This window comes from Orycteropus afer, unplaced genomic scaffold (assembly GCF_000298275.1).
Source record: "Orycteropus afer afer isolate SDZICR_OR568_19922 unplaced genomic scaffold, OryAfe1.0 scaffold00031, whole genome shotgun sequence".
NCBI lineage: Eukaryota > Metazoa > Chordata > Mammalia > Tubulidentata > Orycteropodidae > Orycteropus > Orycteropus afer.
The window spans coordinates 9,988,117-10,010,760 of NW_006921618.1; the positions used below are offsets into that span (position 1 = coordinate 9,988,117).

Consider the following 22,644-nt stretch of genomic DNA (forward strand, 5'->3'; position numbering starts at 1 on the left):
AACAAAAAAAGTCCTGGCCCAGACTGTTTCACCGGAGAATTCTACCAAACATTCAGAGAAGATTGACACCCATCCTGAGTATTCCAAAACAGAAAAGGATGGAATCCTCCCTACTTCGTTTTATGAAACAAGCATAACCTTGATACCAAACCAGGCAAAGACATCACTCAAAAGGAAAACTACAGACCAATATCCTTCATGAATATATAGATGCAAAAATCTTCAACAAAATCCTTGCCAAAAGACTTCAATAACATAGCAAGAAAATCATTCATTATGACCAAAGTGGGGTTCATATCAGGTATGCAAGGATGGTTCAACATTAGAAAAACAATCAATGTCATCCACTACATAAATAAAGAAAAAGAACCACATTTTCATATCAATTGATGCAGAAAAGGCATTTGATAAAATCCAACACCCATTCCTGATCAAAACTCTCAGCAAAATAGGAATAGAAAAGACATTCCTCAACATAATAAAGGGCATCTATGCAAAACCAACAGCCAACATTATTCTCAATGGAGAGAGACTGAAACCATTCCCCTTATAAATGGGAACCAGACAGGGATGCCCTCTATCACCACTTCTATTCAACATTGTATTGGAAGGCCTAGCCAGGGCAATAAGAAAGGGAAATCAAAGGCATCCAAATTGGTATGGAAGAAGTAAAACTATCTCTGTTTGCTGATGATAGGATCCTATGCATAGAGAACACAGGAGACTCAACAAAAAAACTACAGGAATTGAGAGATTTAGCATTGTGGCCGGATACAAGATCAACATACAAAAATCAGCTGGATTCCTCTACACCAACAAAGAGACTGCTGGAAAGGAAATCAATACCATTTACAATAGCTACCAAAAAAATAAAATATTGGGGAATAAATTTTACCAGGGACACAAAAGACCTGTACAAAGAAAACTACAAAGAACTACTTTAAGAAACCATAAGAGATCTACATAAATGGAAGGAACAAGGAGTGGCCATCACTGTGGAGAGAGGGTGACAAGATTGAAACAGCCATGTCAATAACTAGGTGAAAGAGCAACTAGGAGAAATTAATGGATGTCAAGGTAGCAAACTAGGTAGGCTATAAACTGGCCTTATGACACTGAGTTCTGAGGTCTCAGCCCAACACACAGTAAGTACTCAATAAATATTAGGTGAAACTCCAGGAAGTTCAATGTGGTTAAGAGCACAGACTCTGGAGGAAGAGTGCCTAGGTTCAAATCCTAGTTCCACTACTCTACTAGCCAGCTGTGTGATTCTGGGTTAAGTTACTTAGCCCCGGTTTTCTCATTTGTAAGGTGAGGATAATAATAGTATGCCTGTAATGATGAACTAAAAATAATATAAATAAAGCCCTTAGGACAGTGCTTGGCACACTGTGTCATGTGGTTGTGAGCTATTATTATTATTATACACTCTGTAGGAGCTCTGGTGGCACAGTGCCTAAGGCATCTGACTACTAACCAGAAGGCTAGTGGTTCAAACCCACGTGCTGCTCTGTGGAAGAGAGATGGGGCAATCTACTTCCGTAAAGATTTACCACCTAAGAAACCCAATGGGGGTTACTATGATTTGGAATCAACTCAACAGCAGTGAGTTATAAACTCTTTGTTACTATAATACTATACTTTTGCCACAAAGGAATATTAAAAAATAATCAGAGACCAATTTGTTTCTCTCAGCTTAGTTGAGACAGGAGAGAAGGGAAGATGGTTACAAATTCAGCAGTCCTTGAACTACAGAGATGTTTGTAGATGGAGGGCATAGTGCCTAAGGCATCTGACTGCTAACCAGAAGGCTGGAGGTTCAAATCCACTAGCCACTCCTCGGAAGTAAGACTGGGCAATCTACTTTTGTAGTGATACCGCCTCAGAAACCTAAGGAGGGGTCGCTATGAGTCAGACTCAATGGCAGTTTGTGTGTGTGTGTGTGTGTGTGTAGCCTGAGAATGAGAGAAAAAAAATAAAGAGAAGATTTTCCTACCTGTCTCAAGGCAGTCCTAGAAATCGGTGAGAAATCTCATTTGTCCTCAGACATCCCTGCAACATAGGAGCACCAGAGAGGGGACAATAGCAGAGGCACAAGGCATTATTCCCAGATCACAGCCACCCTACAACGCAGGTGGTCCACTTCCAAATCCAACCCCTTCATCAACTGCAGTTCTCCATCCAACCAGAGGGGGCGTGCTGAGCTGAAAGTCTTGCTCCTGGCAGTAACTAAAAAAAAACCAAACTCACTGCCATGGAGTCACACTCACAGTGACCCTTCCTTGGGTTTCCAAGGCGGTTATCACTACAGAAGTAGATGCCCAGTCTTCCTTCTGAGGAGTGGCTGGTGAGTTTGAAGTGCCAGCCTTCTGGTTAGTAATCAAATGCCATAAGCACTATGCCACCAGAGCTCCTGGCAGTATTAATAGTCACCGTTTTCCTCTGGGTCAAGTGTACCAAACACTTTTCAGGTATTCTCTCATATTGTCTTCATAATAAAACCCTATGAAGTAGGAGCTCTTATTATTCTCATTTTATACATGACAAATCTTGTACAGAAAGCCACTCTTAATATTTATGGGACCAGGCAAGAGTACAAATGGAGGAATACCTAAAAAGTTATAAATGAACCTAATGAATTGTTAAATAAAATATGTCACATTCTGTCACCCTGACAAATAAACCTTCACAATGAGCTGGAAGGTTGGGTTCACATTTCTAGACCTCTCAGAGTTCTGTACTGGAAGGTGGTACAAGGTAGGATAGCAGGGCCATCACAGTCCTAACCCCCTTCTCTTCATACCTCCAAATCCATTTGCCTGGTGATAGAAGACAAGCCAAAAGTACGTAGATGTCCTGGGTAAGGCCTGTGTTGGTCCTGCAATGTAACCCAGTCTTTCCAAAGAAAGGCTGCTGAATGCATTATTCAATTAAACAAGCATTTACTGAGCTTTTGCTGTGTGCCAGGCCCCTTGCCTGAAAGCAGGAATAATCCATAGCACTGAGCTATTTCTGAGCCAGAAACAAGTTTACCCATTTCACAAAGAACTGAACTAGGACAACAAAATATTTCTGAATGGAACTTGACAAAAAAAAAAAAAAAAAAAAAACCTACCATTGAGTCGATTCACACTCAAGCAACCCTACAGGACAGAGCAAAAGTAACCCATAGGGTTTCCAAGCCTTTAAATCTTTACAGAAGCAGATCGCCTCATCTTTCTCCCTTGAATCACTGACCTTTTGGTTTGCAGCTGAATGCTTTAACCACTGTGCCAACAGAGCTCTTGGAACTGGAACAGATGGGTATTTTGGTTTGTATTCCATGGGCCAGAGGTGAAAAATGTTTGAAACATACAGACAATGCAGGGCAGGGGACATAGAGAGTTTCCCGTAACTCTCTCTGCACCCTCTATCTTTTCTTCTCCCATCCAAAACAGAAAAGCCAAACCCATGTGTTACAGAGTGGAATTGCTCCATAGCGTTTTCTTAGCTTCAATTTATACAGAAGTAGATCATCAGGCCATTCTGCAGAGCCCCACACTGGATGGGTTCAAATTGCCAACCTTTTGGTTAGTACCTGATTGCAAATCACTTTTATCACCCAGGGACCTCTTCCTCCCATCCAAAAAAACCCCAAAACAAACTAACAAAACCTACTGCCAGCAACTTGATTCTGACTCATGCTGATCTCCATTGGGTTTCCTAGGCTTTAAATCTTTACAGAAGTAGATTGCCTCATCTTCCTCCCTTGGAGCAGCTGGTAGGTTTGAACCACTGACCTAGTTAGCAGCCAGCCACATACTTTACCCACTATACCAGCAGAGTTCCTTACAAGGAGGAGGAAAAGTTTCTACAAAATCATTTCCACTAAAAACAGTGGCTTTCAGTTCCTTTGACTACAGCCCACAATGTGAAAATATTGTATAATGAACTCAAAACTGAAAGTTCTACAAATTGAGACTTACAGTGAGTAATATGTTTTGGAATTTTAAAAATTTTATTTTTTAAATGCCAATCATAATCTTCTAAACAGATTTTAAGACTTATCAATGGATCAGAATCAGCCATTTGAAAAAAAACTATTCAGAACCATCCCAGAGGAAGGGAACTTAAAGGTCACCTAGTCCAATCTCTTCACTTTACAGGAGGAAAACTGAGATTCAGGTTAAGCCATTTGCCCAAGGCCACTCTGCTAGTAAGCGCTTGGATTGTAAGCAAGATCTGACTCCAAGAACATTTCTAAAATGAAATCACAATTATTGTAATGACCAAAATCTACTGAATTCTTACCATGTGTCAGATACTGTGCTGAGTTTTTGTCGGGCATTATGTTATTTAATACTCACTACAATCCAGTGAAACAGAAATTATCATTATTCCCTCTTTTCAGATAAGGAAGCAGAGTCTCAGAATGGGGAACCTACTTATTCAGTGTTTTACTGTCAGGGCTTGTCTTCAGATCCGGCGGTCTACAAAGCCCGCGCTCCCAAACTCTAAGCCCGCTATCAGGACAGTGGCCACAAAAGGGGGTCTTTGCGCTCCAAACGCCTAAGCGTGCATTTGTGAGGGAGTAATAGTGTTGTGTTCCCTACCGTTCAGGACCTTTATCGTTCTGCTCCCTTTCCTCCACAAGCTGCCAGAAGAAACAAGGTGGTAAAAGAACACAAACTTTAGATGAGTAGGTATCGAATTCCAGTTGGAACACCTACTCGGAACACTTAAGCGTAATCTCTCTGCCCTTCAGTTTCCATATCTGTAAAACTAGGATAGTAACACTGTCATCTCCAGGACTAAAGAGGCACTAACTCTCTGGAAGGCGCCTGTCAAACGTCAATCTTCTCCGAGCCCCGCCCTTTTCCCCTGGCGCATGCGCCTGACAGGGGCGCCTTTTACGACGCGGCAGACGCGTCGCGCTTGGCGGCGGGAGTGAAGAGAGCGCGGCGCCGGTGGGACCGAAGGGACTGGCGGGCGGCGGCGTCGCCATGTCGCACGGGCACAGCCACGGCGGGGGAGGTTGCCGCTGCGCTGCTGAACGGGAGGAGCCGCCCGAACAGCGCGGCCTGGCCTACGGCTTGTACCTGCGCATCGACTTGGAGCGGCTGCAGTGCCTCAATGAGAGCCGCGAGGGCAGCGGCCGCGGCGTCTTCAAGCCCTGGGAGGAGCGGACCGACCGCTCCAAGGTGGGCCTGACAGGGCCCGGGGTGGGAGGGAGAGGCGGGACTCGCGCAGGGCATCAGTCCACCAGTCTCTCCACCAGCCTTGTTCCTGCTGTTAAAAATAAAGACAGCCCAGTTGCCAAGTGCTTCCCTGTGCCCATTTTCTGCCAGTCCTTTGGGAGGCGAACATGATAGTCTTCCTGTTTTGCAGATAGGGAAACCGAGGCCCAGAGAGGGAGAGGGGCGCCTTGGCATTATACAGCTCAGTGTTCTCTTTGACGGCTGTGAGAGGTTGTGGGGGAGGATAGCCTGAGGGCGTTTTCCTTTCCCTTTGATCGCTGGTCCCAAAGACTGCCTTATCATATCGCCTGATGAGAACCAGACCTGGAAGAGAAGGGTGTTACCTATTTAGAGCACAGGTTCTTAACCATTTTGGGGCCATAGGACCCCGTGAGAGCCATTTGAAAGTTCTGGACCCTCGCCTCAGAAAGGCACCGAAACTTGCACACAGTGTCAGGAAGCTGATGGACCCTGGACGTACATGCATGGGTTCCCCATAAGATTAATTCAAGTTAAGTCCCAGAAAACCGGGGGAGGTTGACGACTTGCATTGCACCCTAGTTACGGAACAGGGTAGAGGGTGCCTGAAATCGTAGACTCTCAGCAAATATTTTGCTTTCTCCTCGCCATTTCCCATCCCCTCCAGTTTGTTGAAAGTGATGCGGATGAAGAGCTTCTGTTTAATATTCCGTAAGTATCTCCTTGATGTCTGCCTTAGCCTAAATGGGCTGTACCCAGTTACCTTGTCAGATGGATTAATTCATTGGTTCTATCAAGAGTCACACATCTATTTCTAAAAATGGGGTTTGGTGGGTGTGAGGAGGTAAACTTCATAGCTTTCTTGGTGCAGAGTGGAAACAGTATTTGTTGCAAGATGACTAAGAAGTTAAGGTCAGTTTCTTAGAATTGTTGAATTCTAGAGGGAGACAGGAGCTTAGAAATGATCTAGTACAAACCTGACCAGTGAGTAAAGTCCAGAGAGTGGAAAGGTCTTGCCAAGGGTCACACAGCTAAGCAGGGGTTCAAATTATGGTTGACAACTGTCTTTATTGCATTTCTGACAGATTTACAGGCAATGTCAAGCTCAAAGGCATCATTATAATGGGAGAGGACAATGAATCGCATCCCTCTGAAATGAGACTGTAAGTGGCAAGGGCTTAGGCCCTCAAGAAGCTCTTAGTCATGCTCTTTCTGGTAGCACTTTATTTCAGAATATCATTTTTCTTTTCATTGGGTTATATTCCCCCATCCTTGTTTTTTATATTTTTAAAATTTCCCGGTTGTCTTCTTGTTCTGTATCTGAATATAGTTATCTCTTCCTGAATTAATGACTTTTTTAGATTAAGCATCTTTAGAGCCAACAGTCAACGGTTTATCTCTCTTTTCAAAGTACTCACTCCAGCACCATTCATTCAGACAACATCCTATAAATGCCAGTTGTTGATGACTTTGCAGTTTTTTAAGTAACTCAGCAGCAGTTCTCAAATGATCTTTATGGAGTCTGTTCTTGAGGTTAGCTTCAAAGCTCCCCCTTGCCATTTCACATAGTGATAATTTTTGTGGGTTTTGTTGATATGGAATTTCTTTATCTGAGTTTGTATGGCCTTTTAGTTAACAAAGTTCTGTACACCTCTTGCAGCACTGGTTCTGTTGCCACCAGAGATAGTACTCTCTTTGACAACTAACCTTGTTCCACATAATCTTCCTAAAAGAAGGGGAAAATAGTTTTTTGAATGCTGGAGGAATAAGTGTGTCAGGTGATGAGAGTAAAGTGAAGTGCTGTCTTGTGGTTAGCTGCACTGTTTGTAATATGCATTTCAAAAATTCTTATTTAAAAAGCTGTACATAAGGAAATTTCATCTGAAAAACAATTTAAATGGGTTTTAGAGAGATCTAAGAAAGAAAATTAACACTATTTTTGCATGTTAGAAACATGAATTTGAAGACAAATCACATATTTAACCATTTAAGAAAACAGTTAAGTGTGATTAAGAGGTGCTTTTGAAGAATCATTTACTTTTGGGATGAATTGGCTTTAGAAGACTAAACATCCATGTTGTGTTGTGGTTAAGAGTGTAGACTCTGTAGTGAAAAAAAGTGAGTCAAGTGTAGGCTCTGGAGTAAACTGCTTAAGCTCAAATTCTGGCTGTACTTCTTGCTAGCTGCATGACCTAGGTGCATTATTTATCTTCTTTATGTTTCACTTTCTCTGGTGATAGTAGTGGTATGAACCTCACTAGATTGAGGAGAAAATTAAAGGAATTATAACATGTAAAGAGTTTAGAATAAGTCTGGAACATAGTAAGTACCCACTCTTGGAGAGGCAGGTGCAAATATGTATATAGTCCTCTGTTGTAATCACCTTATGTGTATCAAACTTTGTTGCATCTAAGATATCATTGATCCTAAAATGCACCAGTATTTTACATACCATTAATAAAGGAAAAAAACGCTGCTAATTCAACTATGACATGCCATTGACACACCAAGTCAAAAATATCAAACTCACTGCTGTCAAGTCGGATCTGACTCATAGTGACCCCTCCTTGGGTTTCTGAGGTGGTATCACTATGGATGTAGATTGTCCAACCATCCTTCTTAGGAGTGGCTGGCGGGTTTGAACCACCAGCCTTCGGATTAGCAGTCAAATGCCTTATGCACTTGTGGTAGCTAAATTTGTATGTCAACTTGGCTGGGCCTGGTTGAGTGGCTGGACAGCTGGTGGTAGTTATTATCCATAATGAGACTGGCAGTCAACTCCATGGTGGGATCTACCACAAGCAGCCTTTGGGATGTGGTCTCCTTCTGTATATAAGGAGAAGCCTTAGGGAACAGTCTCTAGCTTATGGTATGCTTGAACCCTGCGTGTAGCCATGTCAATGTTCAGTAGCCTGCCATGCTCTGCCGACCTTCGGACTTACAGTGGACTTAAATTGATGGCCTGCCATGTGGTTTGGTAACATTGGACAGTGCCGTTTTACTTGTCAACCTTGGGCTTGTCAGCCTCAGCAGCCAGTAGCTGTCTGAGTGAAGAAACCCCTCTAGCTCCAGTGGGCCGGGAGCAGGAGGCTGAGCTGGACCCCAAGGTTGAGGGGCTTTCACCCAGCCCCTAGAGCCTGGCACTTTGAACTTGGACTTAAAAGCCTCCAAATTGTAAGAGAATAAACTCCTGTTTGTGAAGGCCATCCCATTTGTGGTATATTTCTGTCAGGGCGGCACTAGGTAACCAGAGCAGTACTATACCACCAGAGCTCAGAAAAGTTAAAATGAGTCTTAAATCAGAGAAATTTGAACACAGACTAGTTGTTAAATGGTATTAAGGAATTGTTGATATTGTTAATGTAAAATTATATCATTATATCATAAGTTTTCTACTTTATTTTTTGGACAAGTCTTTAACTTTTTAGAGATGTGTACTTAAGTATTTATGGATGAAATGATAATGCTATCTGGAATTTGCTTTAATATCAAGGAAAAACACAGTGGGGGTAACAGGCAAAATCTGTGTAGTGTTGATTATTGAAACTTGTTGTTAAGTATATGGAGATCATTATATTATTTCTACTTCTGTCTGTGTTTGACATTTGGCTTAGTAAAGTTTTTTTTAAAAAATATTTGTCTTAAGATTGATTCATTTTAATCTCCTCATCAACTGTAGGGAGTAAGTACTGTCACTATCCACCTTTTTTAGCTGAGGAAACTGAGACGGGTTAAATCACTTGCCAGAGGCACACAATTGGTAGTGACAGAGCCAGTCTTTAAACCCAGGAAGTTTGGCTCCACAGACACTGCTCTTAACGACAGTGTTACACTGCCTCTCATAATGCCACTCATGTTGTTGTTATTTGCCGTCGAGTCGGCCCCAACTCATAGCGACCCCTCCTTGGGTTTCCGAGGCAGTATCACTACGGAAGTAGGATTGCCCAACCTTCCTTCCGAGGAGTGGCTGGTGGGTTTGAACCGCTAGCCTTCTGGTTAGCAGTCAAGTGCCTTAGGTACTATGCTACATAAATGTTTACTATTATTCTACTTTGCATTAGCCTTAGAAATATTTTGAAGCAAACATTTGCTTTTTAAAATAACATGCATTTTGCTACAGCTAATATCTAGGCCCTTCCTATGTGGGTGTGTTAATAAAACACCTTGGAGATAGAGGTGGGATATGTGGCTTCAGTCCTTTAGAATATGTGTGTTACAGGAAGACAGCTGTTTTCTTACATTATTTCTTTGAAAAGTCTTTTCTTCACTAGCAGTTTTACCTGGACTTTCCAAAGCCTGTTGTGAGTTTGAAGCCTTTTGTGTTTTCAAAATGGAAATCCCCAAAATGTGTTTTTTTAAGAACTGTAAGATGACTGAGTACTTAGGATAATTTTTGGACACAAATGCTTGAGTGTTGAGTTACCTGATTTTATCTCTCGACTCTGTTTAATATGTTTCTGCCGAAGTATGTACCTTTTCCCGTGAGTAAGCTGTTTTATTTAGCATCCCCAGCTTCGTGTGAATGTGCTGAGTTGCGTATTTTTCTCCATGCATTTGCTGCATGTGATCTAGTTTGAGCCGTTTCTTTGTGTATTGCTTCTCATGTGATCTTAACCCACTCAAAGATGCCACTTAGCTGTATTGCAGTTGTTAGCGCTTTTCTTGTTGGATTAAGGATAATTGTCTATAAATGCCAATAAAATGCCATTTCCAAAATTTGACCCCCAAATTTTATCTCCTTCGATAGTTGAGGGGTCAGTAGGAATTCCTTAGAAACTGAGAAACATGGTAGTGGACATTTCCTAACTTTGCTTCCCTTCCCTTTCTCAGGTATAAGAACATTCCACAGATGTCCTTTGATGATACAGACAGGGAACCAGACCAGACCTTTAGTTTGAACCGGGATCTTACAGGAGAATTAGAGTATGCTACGAAGTAAGCACTGGGTGTGGCTTTCACTCTGGCTTCTCCTGAGGAACTGCAGGTGCTCCTTCAGCAGTTGCAGCCAGCATGTATGCATCAGTTCTTAAAGGACTCAGCATTTATTTTTTAGCGGGTCTCCTGCTCCAAACATCAAACTCCATGCATGAGTTAAAATAGTGGAGGAGCCTTGATCCTTAGCTGGGTCAGTTTTTGATGGAGATTCAATGCAAGTCACAGACTTGTTAACTTGTAAGCAAGCAGTTGGCAGATCTAAATGAGCTCCTGTGGTAGTCTTGTTGTTGTTGTTACATGCCGTCGAGTCAGACCTGACTCATAGCAACCCCTCCTTGGGTTTCCGAGGTGGTATCACTAAGGAAGTAGATTGCCCAACCTTCCTTCAGAGGAGTGGCTGGTGGGCTTAGGCACTGAGCTACCAGAGCTCCTACGGTAGTCTTAGAAAAGTGATTTCAGAGTTCATTTTTGCATAGTGAGCTTCTTAAAAAAAAAAAAAAAAAAAACAGTTGCCAACAAGTTGATTCGAACTAATAGGACAGAAAAGTAGAACTGCCCTCATTGGGTATTCAAGGCTGTAAATCTTTACAGAAGCAGACTGCCACATCTGTCTCTGATGGAGAAGCTGGTGGATTTGAACTGCTGATGGCAGGTTAAATTTCATGTGCTGCACACCTTCCTTAGCTCTTTACAAGTTCTCTTTTTCACCTAAGGGTGAGGTCCAAACTAAATTTGGTTATACAGAACTTCTCATACCTGCTTCTTGAGGGCAGGAACACTATTGAGTCATCTTTCTATCCCTCCTGTCTTGGGCAGTATCTGGCCCAGAGTAGATGTTCAATAACTTGTCGTGGGATTAATTGCTTGTCTAGAGGAGAGGGATGAGAAATAAGAACCCAAGAGTGTTCATTGACATTTATCTGCTGTTTACCAGAAGATGGAGCTGGAATTGTTTTTGACATGGTAGTAAGATGCTCAAGGAACTCTAACCTGTGTCTTCTCTCCCCACTCCTTTCATCTAGAATTTCTCGTTTTTCAAATGTCTATCATCTCTCTATTCATATTTCAAAAAACTTTGGAGCAGATACCACAAAGGTCTTTTATGTTGGTCTGAGAGGAGAATGGACTGAGGTAAGCTGGAGTTGGGCATATATATCTGTACTCATGATAGTGGGTGGGAGCTCTAAGAAGGGAAACAGCAAATGATATGATCTGTTTCTAATTCTTTTGGTTTCATCACAGTTAATGTACAGTTAATAGGATGTAAGTATTTTTAAGGAGATTGAAATTATACGGGTATTAATTCAATTTTTCACTTAAAATTTCTTCCTTCATTGAACAAACATTTTTTGATAAGCTTTCTTGTTCCAGACACTAGAGATAAGGTGATAAACAAGATAGACAAGGTCTTGTTCTTATGGTATTGCCGTTAATAGCAGGGAGAGGTACAGGAATCTTCTGTGTTAACTGGTGAATCATTGATAATGATCTTTGTAGGCTTCTTAGGATAACAAATACCAGAAGAGGAGATACTAGATGATGACTTCTAGAAATGAACCTGAATCAGGACTGTTTCAGTGTGTGTGGTCTTGGGAGACACCATTCTTTGATGGCCAGCTAACCTAGCTTCTTGATTTTCTTGCAGCTTCGCCGACATGAGGTGACCATTTGCAATTATGAAGCATCAGCCAACCCCGCAGACCACAAAGTCCATCAGGTTACCCCACAGACACACTTCATTTCCTAAGGGCTGGCCAAGGCTCCTAAGGAGGCTCTGTGTCACTGAAGATATACAACTACCTATTGGGAAGGGAAACATGATGGGGCTCCCAAGAGAGTTGGCTGCAACAGTCTCTGCCAAAGCTTTGTCTTTGGGGCTTGCTGTGGAAACCTGGCCTATAGAAGATACCACACCACTAGAGGTTGTGTGAGTCCCAAGGGACAATCATGGTTCTTCAGGGCACTGCAGAAATTGAGTCTTAGGCTGGTCTGGCATCTGGCAGTCATGGATAATGGCAGCTTTGCCAGTTTGAATGTGCCATGGGATCCCAATTGTCTTGTTGCTTTGTGGCAGGATTTATGTGTGACCTGTTTTTTAAAAAATATGAACAATTCTTGGGCTTTGTGAAGCCTGTGGATTGTGTCTGTATTAGTCATCAGGAGGGTCTCCAATAAGAAACACTTGTCCCTGCTTGCTTCTTCATCCTGCCATTGTTCAATATTCTTGTCTGGTTGCCTAGCTTGGAGTTGTCTGTCATGTACAAAGTGTCTCAGAGTTACAGCTGGAAGGGTAGGAGTCTCCTGGTGATACTTAATAGCTTGAGGAGAAGGTCTTTTATTCCCAGTGCTTAGATAAGCAGTCTGGGGAGAACATGGGAATTGTTGCCGTGTTTTTGGGTATCCTGGTGGGGGTAAGGTTGAGATATAGGTAAGATTCCACTTTGGAAGATACTTAAGTGTGTATTAGCTTCTCACTAATGTTTTAAGTTCAATGCCAGAATTTGGGGATCTCTCAGTTCTCTGTTCATGGCTTTTTATTCACTGTGACTAATAAGCTTCCTAATAAAGCCTTGCCAGACTTCATGCTTGTATATTTTCTTTGGAGCTCTTGGTAGCTTTGATGAAACTTTTATCGGGAACTGCATCAGACCTTGAAGATAATTTTTGTGTTGTTTTGGACTAAGTAGATCACAGAAGTACCACAGTTAAAGGAAGACTAAATTAGTTAGTTCCTCCAGGAAAAATTAAGCTTAATTCTGTCCAGAAGGCTATGAACACATCTATACTTGGGTTTTGTAAAGAGGAAGACAGAATTAAAAAGCTGTTTTCCATTTCTCCAGAGGGGGAAATAACCTGTGGAAAGAGAAATGTTTACAAACAGAATAGGTCCTGGAGCTCATCAGAAGAAATGAGGGACGTGAATGCAGCACATGTGATCTGAACATACACCAGAGACCTTGGACTTACCTTCTGAAAGGAATTTATGTTTTTCAACACAGCAATTAAAGGGAATTTACAGATCTGAAAAGGAGATTTGATACGGTTGGTGTTTTCTCAGAAAGAAAATAAGAACAATTGATAAAGGGAATTGAACAGTGTTGAACCTGAGTCTGCTTGAGAGAATTCCTCTGAGGGACTGGTCCACACTGCTAGGAGGAGATGTTCACTACTTTGCCAGCCTGTCCTAGGAAAAGCCTGCCACCACCATTATGAGCCTCACCATTTCTGAAATGCAGCTTGAAATCAACTAGAATGCAAGTACAATTCTTGATGCCCAAGGGTCATACCTGCCTCTCAGCCCTAACCTCTGCTTCAGTTGAATCATTTTAGAGATAAAAATAGCCATACTTTAATTTAGAGTGTTGGAAGGAAGAAAATAAAGTTTAGAAATATTAGAACAGACTTTGTTGTTGTTAGGTGTTGTCGAGTCGTTTTTCAACTCCTAAGCCTAGCCCTTCATTAATTCCACTAATTAAAGCACTAACAACTGGTAGCCCCAGTGACTGGGCCTCTGAATTTGAAGCTTCACCCTGGAGAATTTGTTCAAAGACCAGCAGGGTCTCAGGTGAACTGGGGGTTTTTTTGTTGTTGTTATGTGCGGTCGAGTCAGACCTGACTCATTGCGACCCCTCCTTGGGTTTCCGAGGCAGTATCACTACGGAAGTAGATTGCCCAACCTTCCTTCTGAGAAGTGGCTGGTAGGTTCGAACCGCCAGCCTTCTGGTAGCAATCAAGTGCCTTTGGCACTATGCCACCAGAGCTCCTTAACTGGGGGGGGGGTGGGGGGTGTAGGAGGAACCAATTGTTTGTTCTTCCATAAGTGGACCCAGCAAGGAGTAGGAGCAAGTGTTTTTTGTTTTTTTTTCTTCCACTCCCATCTCATTATCCCTCTGACCCGGAGACTTGCCTGAAATTCTGGTATTTAAGGCTCCATCCCTGCAACCTGTTGAGCACTAAGGACCAAACTGCCTTTTGACCTGGGAAAATGCCTTGTGAGCTTTGAGTTAGTACTGTTTTCTTTTTTTAAGTTGTTGAGGGACAGGTGTGACTCATTTCCTGCTCAGGAACATCATCCTTCAATTCTGTTTGCCATGCCTTCAGCCTTTACTGGTCAGCAAGAAGCAAAGTAACTCAATGGTTGGTAAATGAAGCCCTTTTTTGTATTGTGTACTGTCTTCATGGCGCTGCTTGTTGAGCTAAGACAACACCACTGATCCCTGTCCAGCTATCCTGATATGGAGTATGGCCTGCATTAGTTTCCTAGGATCCTTTTTTAGAGTCATTAAGACTTCACACTGATTTTATAGTGTATAAAGCATTTTCACACGACCTCATTTGAGCCCTAAAGCACAGCTGTGAAGTAGGCAATGCGGTTATTAACCCCATTTTATAGCTCAGGAAGCAAATCTAGAGAGGAAGTATTACAGTCTAACATTGAGATTAGAGCCTCAGTTTTCCCATATTTAAGACTGAAGGACTAAATGATCTCTTAAGGATATTTTCAGTTCAAAGTATATGATACCATCCATAATCCTGGAATTCTTAAGGAAAGGGCTAGAAAGCCAGTGGTGGAACACGAGGCCTTGAATCGTTTCCCATGGGGTAGGGAAACACACTTTGCTTGGGTGGCACTCTTTGTCTCAATAATGTAAGGAATGCCTGTCCTTTCGGGTAACTTTCTTCCAGGAGGCGTATGGGTGGTGGTAGCAAGTGCAAGTCTTCTGTGCCCATTCTAGACTGTGCAGGTTAGTATGAGCAAGAACTCGGTGACTCCGTGGCTTAATTACAGGGAGTGGTCCTGCCGTACTCAATATGGCAGCTTCTATATGGCCAAAACCTTGCACCCCACTTCCGGGTTCCGTAATGCTCCCTAGGCTACTTCCGGCAGCGCTCTGGCTGGGTTCTCGGGACTCAAACGGAAGTTCCGGCGGGGGCGGTCGAGGGGAAGAGTGTGTGTGAGGGAGAAAGAGGAGAATCGCCCAAGAGGTTTGAAACCCACAAGGAGTGGAGGTACCTTGGTCCAGGGGCAGCAGGCGGAGGGAGGAAATGTGGGAGCTGATCGGGCCGCTGGGACGGTCCTGGATTTGGGGCAGGGAGAACTGCAGTTGTGAAGATGGGGGTGGGGACTGAGGTACCGACAGGCGCTATTCAATCCTGAGGACTTCGAGGGTTGAGAGGTGCTGGGAAAGAGGGTGTCTGGGTGTTATGACAGAGATTCCGGGGTCGAAAGTGGAAGATCCCATTGTGGGACAGGGGCTCTCCAGAGTTAAAGGTAGAAAGCTTCTTTGTGGGAAGGAGCGGCTGCTGGGTCAGGGTAGAAAATGCCACTTTGGGGAGGGGTTGACCCTTGGTCAAGAAGGAAGTTCCCATTGTAGGGAGTAAGAGACCCTGGGTCAGGGTGGAAGTTTTTGCTGTGGGGAGGGAGACACGAAGTCGGGGAACAGACATCCATCTGAAAGTGGGGGAGACGGGGACGACCCCAGGAGTGAAAGATGCAAGTTCCCACAGCGGAGGAGGGACTCCCCAGCCTAGGGAGAAAGGTCCACTCTCCTGTGGGAAGAAGGACCCCTAGGGTCTGAGAGGTGAAAGATCCCATTGTAGGTTGGTGCCCTGAGCGGGGAGGGGGTCAGAGGTGGAAAGTGGAAACCAGTTAGGAGGGGTGGGTGCTGCTGGAAGGATGGGCACTTAGGGCAAGTAGCGGAAGCTTACGGGCGAGTTTGGAGGGTGCTGAGAATGGGGCCAGCCTGACATTCTTTTGTGTGTTTGGGAGTCCCAGAGTGTGGTCAAGCTGGGCAGCCCATTTGGAGTCTATAGGGAGCAGCAGCAGCAGGTAGCCCTATTCGGGGAGGCCACAGCGCCAGTTGGGGAGTGGGTGGTAGGAGTCCATATGCCTTCTGGCTACATGGGCAGCCCTTAAGGTTCTGGGAAGGGCTGAACCAGAAACTGCTGTGAAGGCTGGATAGGGGTTGGATGTGGGCTACATGGACAGGAGGGAGGTTGGAGATGTGTGTGTTGTGGGTCGCGGGGAGCAGAGACTAGAAGCACATTGCCCTGACGTTTTGTCCCTTTCATTTCCCAGAATGGCTTGGGAATAGCAGGGGGAGATCCAGAGCCACCAGAGAAGGAGGGTGGCTGGAGAATAGGGAGGAGGCAGTTACCCACTAACGTGCAGTAGCTGGGGAAAGGCAGCGGGGAATTCCCTGCCTCTTCTTAGCCTCCCCTTTACCAGATATGGTCCTTCAGCCCTGGCTTTGCCCCAGTCCAGCAAGTTCAAGTGCTGTGGTTGGGCCAGAACCAGGGACATGAGTTCTGGGCCACCAGGACGACTGCCTCTGGAATGGAAGCAAACTTCCTGCCTGCCTTTTTCTTTGTGGCCAGAACAGAACCCAGGCCAGGGTGCTCTTGGGGGGTCTGATGGCTTGCGCCCTAGGTTGGAGGCTCTGCCCAGTGATAGGAGACTCTCATCTGCCTGGCCTTGATGAAACTTCCTCTCCTGACCTGTGCAGGCCCCAGCCGTGGAGCCCTGTAGTGTATGTGTGGTAACACCATGTCTGTGCCCCTGCTCACTGATGCTGCCACCGTGTCTGGAGCTGAGCGGGAAACGGCCGCGGTAAGGGTCCTTCTGGCCAGGAGCATACACATGGATGGGGCTACCCATGCAGCCCCTAGCTGGGGCTGACTGCAGGGGTGTAGGAAAAACAGGTGGCAGTGATGACAAGGGAGCAGCCTGAGGCCAGGAGGCTTGGGGTTAATAACCTGTTTGGCTGTTACCTCAGTTCCCCCCAGGTCCTCTGGGGTGGGGGAGGGGTGACCAGAAGTTGAAAGATGCAGAAGAAGAGTGATAGCTGCATGCTGACAACCCGTTTGCCCAGCTCCACACCTCTCATCCTTTTCCAGGTTATTTTTTTACATGGACTTGGAGACACAGGGTGAGTGAGCTGGGAGGGGCTTTTCCTTGGGGAGGTGGGGCCTGCCGCCCCTCCCTCCCTTCCTCCTCCCTACATCGGAGCCTTTCCTTCCTTCCCTCCTACAGGCACAGCTGGGCTGACGCCCTCTCCACCATCCGGCTCCCTCACGTCAAGTACATCTGTCCCCATGCGTGAGTTTCACCCCCAGCAAGGGAGGGGCTAAGGATGGTGCCCAGCTTGGGGGTGGTCTTGTGGTTCCAGGCCTGTTCTCTCCCATCAGCTGTGTCCTGGGCTTGGGCCCAGGGCAGTCAGAAGTGCTATTTCAGCCTTAGCATTTGTGGTGTCCCCAGGAATGGGTCCCAGCACCAGCCCTAGGGCCTCCTAGAACCGAGATCTCCTAGAACCAGGACCTCCCTGTGCCCCTTCCCCAAGTACTCACCCATGGCGCTGGACCCCGTCACCCGTCACATTGTGTTGGCCTCTGCTTCTCCATCACTACCACTGGTGCCCCAACCAGCCCCACGTGGTTGGTTGCCTGGCAACACTTTAAACACAGGCTCTGCCTGTTGGGAGGGGCCCCCAAGGGCTGCTCTGCTCCCTCCCCGGCTCTCTGCTGTGGCTTCCCTCATCTTCCTGAGCAAGGGCCCTTCTTGCTGTGTCCCTCCCCAGGCCTCGGATCCCTGTGACACTCAACATGAAGATGGTGATGCCCTCCTGGTGAGTGTAGGGGGAGGGGCATCAGCCGAGGGAGGTGCAGGGGGCTGGTGGGTTTCCTCCAATGGCTGCCAATGCCTCTCCTTCCCCAGGTTTGACTTGATGGGGCTGAGTCCAGATGCCCCAGAGGATGAGGCTGGCATCAAGAAGGCAGCAGAGAACAGTAAGTCAGTGGGCTCTAAGCATTCTCCCTGCCCCTCCTCCAGAAACGGTAGGGCCTTCTTTCCTGTGTCCCTCAGCTGCTTTCCACCCACCTAGTCATGCCCTCTTCCCCCCCAGTCAAGGCCTTGATTGAGCATGAAATGAAGAATGGGATCCCTGCTAATCGGATTGTCCTGGGAGGCTTTTCACAGGTGAGAAGAGGCGGGAGGTAGGTGGTAGGTGGTGGGTAGGTGAGCTGTGCCCTCCTGACCTTTCATTCTCTCATCCCTCCAGGGTGGGGCCCTGTCCCTCTACACTGCCCTCACCTGTCCCCACCCTCTGGCTGGCATTGTGGCATTGAGCTGTTGGCTGCCTCTGCACCGGGCCTTCCCGCAGGTGAATGTCCCTACAGATCCCCTCCTGCCCTTAGAGTCTCCTGGTTTGGGGATTGTGCTGGTGGACTGGCTTTCCCCTGAGTCCTGTCCGGCCCACAGGCAGCCAATGGCAGTGCCAAGGATCTCGCCATCCTTCAGTGCCATGGGGAGCTGGACCCCATGGTGCCTGTACGGTTTGGGGCCCTGACGGCCGAAAAGCTCCGGTCTGTTGTCACACCTGCCAGGGTCCAGTTCAAGACTTACCCAGGTGTCATGCACAGCTCCTGCCCTCAGGTCAGTGACGAAGGACCACTTCCCACACCCACCCCCCTCTCCTCCTCCCTCCAGCCAGGAGCCTCTCACAATCCCCCCTCACCCCCAGGAGATGGCAGCCGTGAAGGAGTTTCTTGAGAAGCTGCTGCCTCCTGTCTAACCAGAGTCAATGGCCCCCAGCTTGTGAGGGACCCAGCACATGTGGCACCATCTTGGATCTGAGCCGGTCGAGCCCCTGTCCCCACCTTCTTCAACCAGTTCTCTCCCACAGGCCTCGGGTTAGACAGGCCAGCTTGCCCTCCTGGCCTCGGCCACCTGGCACTGTCTGCAGCAGGGGTGGGCTGCTCTCTTACCCCCTTTCCCTGGAGGTGGGTCCCTCAGCAGCAGTATTGGAGGGGCTGTAGGCAGCGGGAGGAAGGGGCCCAGCCGCTGACCCACTCACTCAGGACCTCACTAGCCCCGCTTTTGGCCCCCCTCCTGTGACCTCAGGGTTTGGCCCATGGGGCCCTCCTAGGCCCCACCTACTGACCCCCCCCCCCAGGGATTCTGCCCAGATAATCTTGTCTCCTGCCTCCTCTCCAGCTGCTTCTCGATCATGAATGTGTCCAGGCCCCCACCCCCTCACTGCTCTGGGCCACCTGCCCTTGGGCAGGAGTGTTGGTGAGGGGGTAGAGTCCTCCCAGGGGCCTTCCCTCAGCTGTTCCCTCCCCGTTGGGGGGCTGGGCCACCTCCCCTTACTGTTCCTTCCCCTCAGGCCTGGAGCCTGCAGGGCTGGACCGAGAGGCAAAGTCTCCCCCAGATGTCTCACCCACACTTTGTCCCCACTCTTGGGCCAGGGAGGCGGTGGGGGAGGAGTTGTGTCTCGTCTTCTGTCTCCATGTGGTTTTTGGGTGTTTTTCTTGTTGTGTCTTGGATTCCGATAAAATTAAAGAAATCGCTTCCTCAACCTGGGCCTGGCTGATTCTGTTCAAGGGAGAGCGGGTGACCATCTGGGAGAACCTGCCCTGTGTAAGAAAACTTTTTATTTTAAATATTTTGGAAAGCTCTTCATAACAGTGTAAATTAGTGCCTGGGAGGTATCTGTTACAGGGTCCTTGCCTCCCTCATTTGCTCTTGGTCCCTACAGGGTTCTGGACACTGTGGAAGGTAAGTAAGTGTTACAGATGGTTAGAAAGGAGGGAGCAGATTCTCAAGGAATTCCTTCATGGCTGCTTTCTGGTAGTCAGTGGAGTCCGTGGCTTCAGGCCTGGTGGGCTAAGCGGCCAAACTGGGGTTTGAGGTAGGGGAGGCCTTGCCTTTGCCCAGAGGCTAAGGGACCCCTAGGTTTCTGCCAGAGGCTGGAGAGCAGACAGTTGCTCTGTTCTGTTTCTGGTCCATTGTAGGAGGGTTCTCAGGCCTGTGCGCCAAAGCCTGACGGATTCTGCTTCTGCCAGCGCCATAGATCCTCACCTACAGTAGGCAGGGGATGTAGTCAGGGCCCTCGCTGGAATGGAGCTTCCCTCAGGCAGCCCAGGTGGGCATGCCAAGAGCTGATTAACCCCTTCGGAGCCCCAAACTCTCTCTCAGGGGCCAGAGCTGGAGTCTGGGCTTGGGCAGTACTCACACATCCTGTCCAGCCCCAAGGCTGCTGTCCAGCCCAGCTCCTCTTGAGCCAGGCTGGGGTTGGCATAGCAGGCGGCCACATCACCTTCTCGCCGTGCAACTACCTTGTATGGGATCTGCAAGAAGAGATGCTTGGGGCTTAGCTGAGCCAGCCCTGGGTCCTATCCACCCAGCTGCTGGCCAGGTCCACAAGGAAGGAAGGTGTAGAGCATGATCTTGCTCACAGTCCAGGTGCTAAGGGGCGAGGCTGAGCCTAGTAGACAGGGCAGCTGGTGGGGGACAAAGTTTCTGCTGAGCATTGGGTGGGCTGGGGTGGGGTGCCTACCTTCTTCCCAGAGGCCTTCTCCATGGCATGGATCATCTGCAGCACTGAGTAGCCTGTGCCTGTGCCCAGGTTGTAGATCTGTGCAGGAGAGGAGGCCAGGGTTTGTGGAAGGGTCCCCTCTGCTGAGGCCTAGGTCTCTCTTCCCTCCTTCCCTCTTCTCTCCCTACCCGGCAGCCACACTGCTCCTTCAGCTTCCTTAAGGCTGCAATGTGACCCTTGGCCAGATCCACGACGTGGATATAATCTCGGACGCCTACAGAGAGGAGGTGGGGGTTGGAGAGGTTCAATATAGTCTTTGCCCCTCCTCACTCTCCCATCCTGGGTCCTCCTGGTCCTGGGCTCACCTGTACCATCCTCTGTGTCATAGTCATTGCCAAAGATATTCAGGGTCTCTAGTCGCCCGATTGCCACCTAGTGGTGGAGACAGGTCAGCTCCTTCCAGGCTTCCAGCACCAGCCACAACCCCCTAACCCTAGGGCTACCCTTCTTGGTCCTTACCCTTCTCCCCTACCTGGGAGACATAAGGCATGAGGTTGTTTGGAATGCCCTGGGGATCCTCACCGATGCAGCCCGAGGCGTGGGCACCTGTGGGGTTGAAGTAGCGCAGCAGCACTGCGTTCCAGGCCTGTGGGCGCACGGATCAGACAGCGGCCAGTGGGCAGGCAGCGTGTCTGGGCTAGCTGTATCCAGTGCCCTCCGCCTCATCCCCCATGCCTGTTCTCTGCCTTGAGGAATGCACAGGGGACAGGACCTTGGGCAGGTCACCACTCCTTTCTGAGCCTTCACTTCCTTCTTGGGTGGGGTTTGCTCAGGAGTCTATCCTCAGGCCCATGGGGTGGCTGTGAGGAGTCCGTGAGCAGAGCATGGCTGGGTCAAGGGGAGTCCTTACCTTGTCTGCCCGGCACAGGTCCCGGATCATCTCCTCAATGAAGAACTTGGACTTGCCATAGGGGTTGGTACAGCCCCCTGTGGGGTGGGCCTCATCTAGAGGCAGGTACTGGGGATTCCCGTACACGGTGGCTGAGCTGCTGAACACCAGGTTCTTCACCCCGTGGGCCCTCATAATCTGGCCATGGAGGGGAGGCATCAGCGGGCTCTGCCTCACACATCATCCCCACCCTGGTATCCCGCCAGGACCCTTGGTGGCGCAATGGTTAAGCACCTGGCTGCTAACTGAAGTTTGTGGTATGAACCCATCTCTCCATGGGAGAGAGATGGGGCAGTCAGCTCCTGTAAAGATTACAGCCTTGGAAGTCCTGTGGGGCAGTTCTATTCTGTCCTATAAGGTCACTGTGAGTCATGATTTGAGTTGGTGGCAGTGGGTAATGGGATGCTGCTCTCTTCACAGTCGTTGGAGATGAGCTTATGGGCATTCCCATTCCCAGGTAAAGATGTCCAGGTCCTAAACTGGCCAAATGGGATTAGACATTGAGACCTTGTCCACAATACCTCTAGCACCAAGCCTTTATCACTGTTTGGCCCTGCCCACCTCGCTGGGGCCCTCCCAGTATTTTTCTCTGCCCTAGGCCTCTCACCTCCAGAAGCTGGATGGTCCCTGTCAGGTTGACTCGGTAATAATCCAGAGGTTTCTGCACCGACTCGCCCACAGCCTTGAGTCCCGCGAAGTGGATGACTGCAACGAAGCTGTGCTGCAGGGACGCAGTGGGGTCAGAGGTTGCTCTACAGGCCCTGGTCAGTGTCCCCTGCTGGCCTGCCTGCCAAGCCTGTACCTTCTTGAAGAGATGCTGTAGGGCTGCTTGGTCCAAGATGTCCATTTCCTCAAACTCCACAGGGCAGCCTGTCAGCTCCTGCACCCGCCGAAGGCTCTCGGGCATGGAGCCTCCTCCTGGTTGGACACATGGAGGCCATCAAAATCAGAGGAGATAGGGTCCAGGGTTGCCAAGGGATTAGTTAGAGACAAACACATACATACATACACACACACACACACACACACACTCACACACACCCCTTCTGTGATGTAGGTGGAACCCAGGGCTTTCCTTTTGCCATTCTCTAAAGAAGTCCTAGCCCCCCACCCCCACCCCGCACTCACCGCGGATGGCATTATGGAAGTTGTCGATGACCACAGGTGAGTAGCCTGCCTCCAGCAGCTCCAGCACCGTGTGGCTGCCGATGTAGCCAGCCCCACCTGTTACCAGCACCTTCTCCTCCAT

At 47.7% G+C, this 22,644-nt stretch overlaps 3 protein-coding genes across 3 annotated transcripts; 2 read left to right on the top strand and 1 right to left on the bottom strand.

The window, feature by feature from the left end:
- The first annotated feature begins 4,982 nt into the window (after positions 1-4,982).
- Positions 4,983-11,877, top strand: PITHD1 (PITH domain containing 1). Its single transcript, XM_007935715.2, has 6 exons — positions 4,983-5,180; positions 5,863-5,906; positions 6,281-6,358; positions 10,026-10,130; positions 11,153-11,261; positions 11,776-11,877. Exons 1-6 carry the CDS (start codon positions 4,983-4,985, stop codon positions 11,875-11,877), a joined length of 636 nt encoding a protein of 211 aa, XP_007933906.1.
- A 3,151-nt stretch (positions 11,878-15,028) lies between these two features.
- Positions 15,029-18,700, top strand: LYPLA2 (lysophospholipase 2). The gene is made up of 10 exons (XM_007935716.2): positions 15,029-15,140; positions 16,637-16,740; positions 17,028-17,059; positions 17,164-17,229; positions 17,708-17,755; positions 17,845-17,915; positions 18,032-18,105; positions 18,188-18,289; positions 18,388-18,561; positions 18,650-18,700. The coding sequence occupies exons 2-10, from the start codon at positions 16,663-16,665 to the stop codon at positions 18,698-18,700; spliced, it is 696 nt and encodes a 231-aa protein (XP_007933907.1). The 5' UTR covers positions 15,029-15,140; positions 16,637-16,662.
- Positions 18,701-19,930: 1,230 nt separating this feature from the next.
- On the bottom strand, positions 19,931-22,644 carry GALE (UDP-galactose-4-epimerase). Its single transcript, XM_007935717.2, has 10 exons — positions 22,524-22,644; positions 22,198-22,313; positions 22,003-22,116; positions 21,357-21,533; positions 20,979-21,092; positions 20,812-20,878; positions 20,635-20,720; positions 20,468-20,545; positions 20,144-20,258; positions 19,931-19,989 (listed from the first exon to the last, which is right to left on the bottom strand). The coding sequence occupies exons 1-10, from the start codon at positions 22,642-22,644 to the stop codon at positions 19,931-19,933; spliced, it is 1,047 nt and encodes a 348-aa protein (XP_007933908.1).

Coding starts and splice junctions, on each gene's coding strand:
- GALE (XM_007935717.2), bottom strand. CDS start 22,644: ATGGAGGAGAAGGTGCTGGTAACAGGTGGGGCTGGCTACATCGGCAGC. Junction 20,721..20,811: donor TGACACAGAGGATGGTACAG/GTGAGCCCAGGA, acceptor TCCTCTCTGTAG/GCGTCCGAGATTATATCCAC. Junction 19,990..20,143: donor CTTGGGGCTGGACAGGATGT/GTGAGTACTGCC, acceptor TGCCTACTGTAG/GTGAGGATCTATGGCGCTGG.
- LYPLA2 (XM_007935716.2), top strand. CDS start 16,663: ATGTGTGGTAACACCATGTCTGTGCCCCTGCTCACTGATGCTGCCACC. Junction 17,060..17,163: donor CATGGACTTGGAGACACAGG/GTGAGTGAGCTG, acceptor TCCCTCCTACAG/GCACAGCTGGGCTGACGCCC. Junction 18,290..18,387: donor TGCACCGGGCCTTCCCGCAG/GTGAATGTCCCT, acceptor TCCGGCCCACAG/GCAGCCAATGGCAGTGCCAA.
- PITHD1 (XM_007935715.2), top strand. CDS start 4,983: ATGTCGCACGGGCACAGCCACGGCGGGGGAGGTTGCCGCTGCGCTGCT. Junction 5,181..5,862: donor AGCGGACCGACCGCTCCAAG/GTGGGCCTGACA, acceptor CATCCCCTCCAG/TTTGTTGAAAGTGATGCGGA. Junction 10,131..11,152: donor GAATTAGAGTATGCTACGAA/GTAAGCACTGGG, acceptor CCTTTCATCTAG/AATTTCTCGTTTTTCAAATG.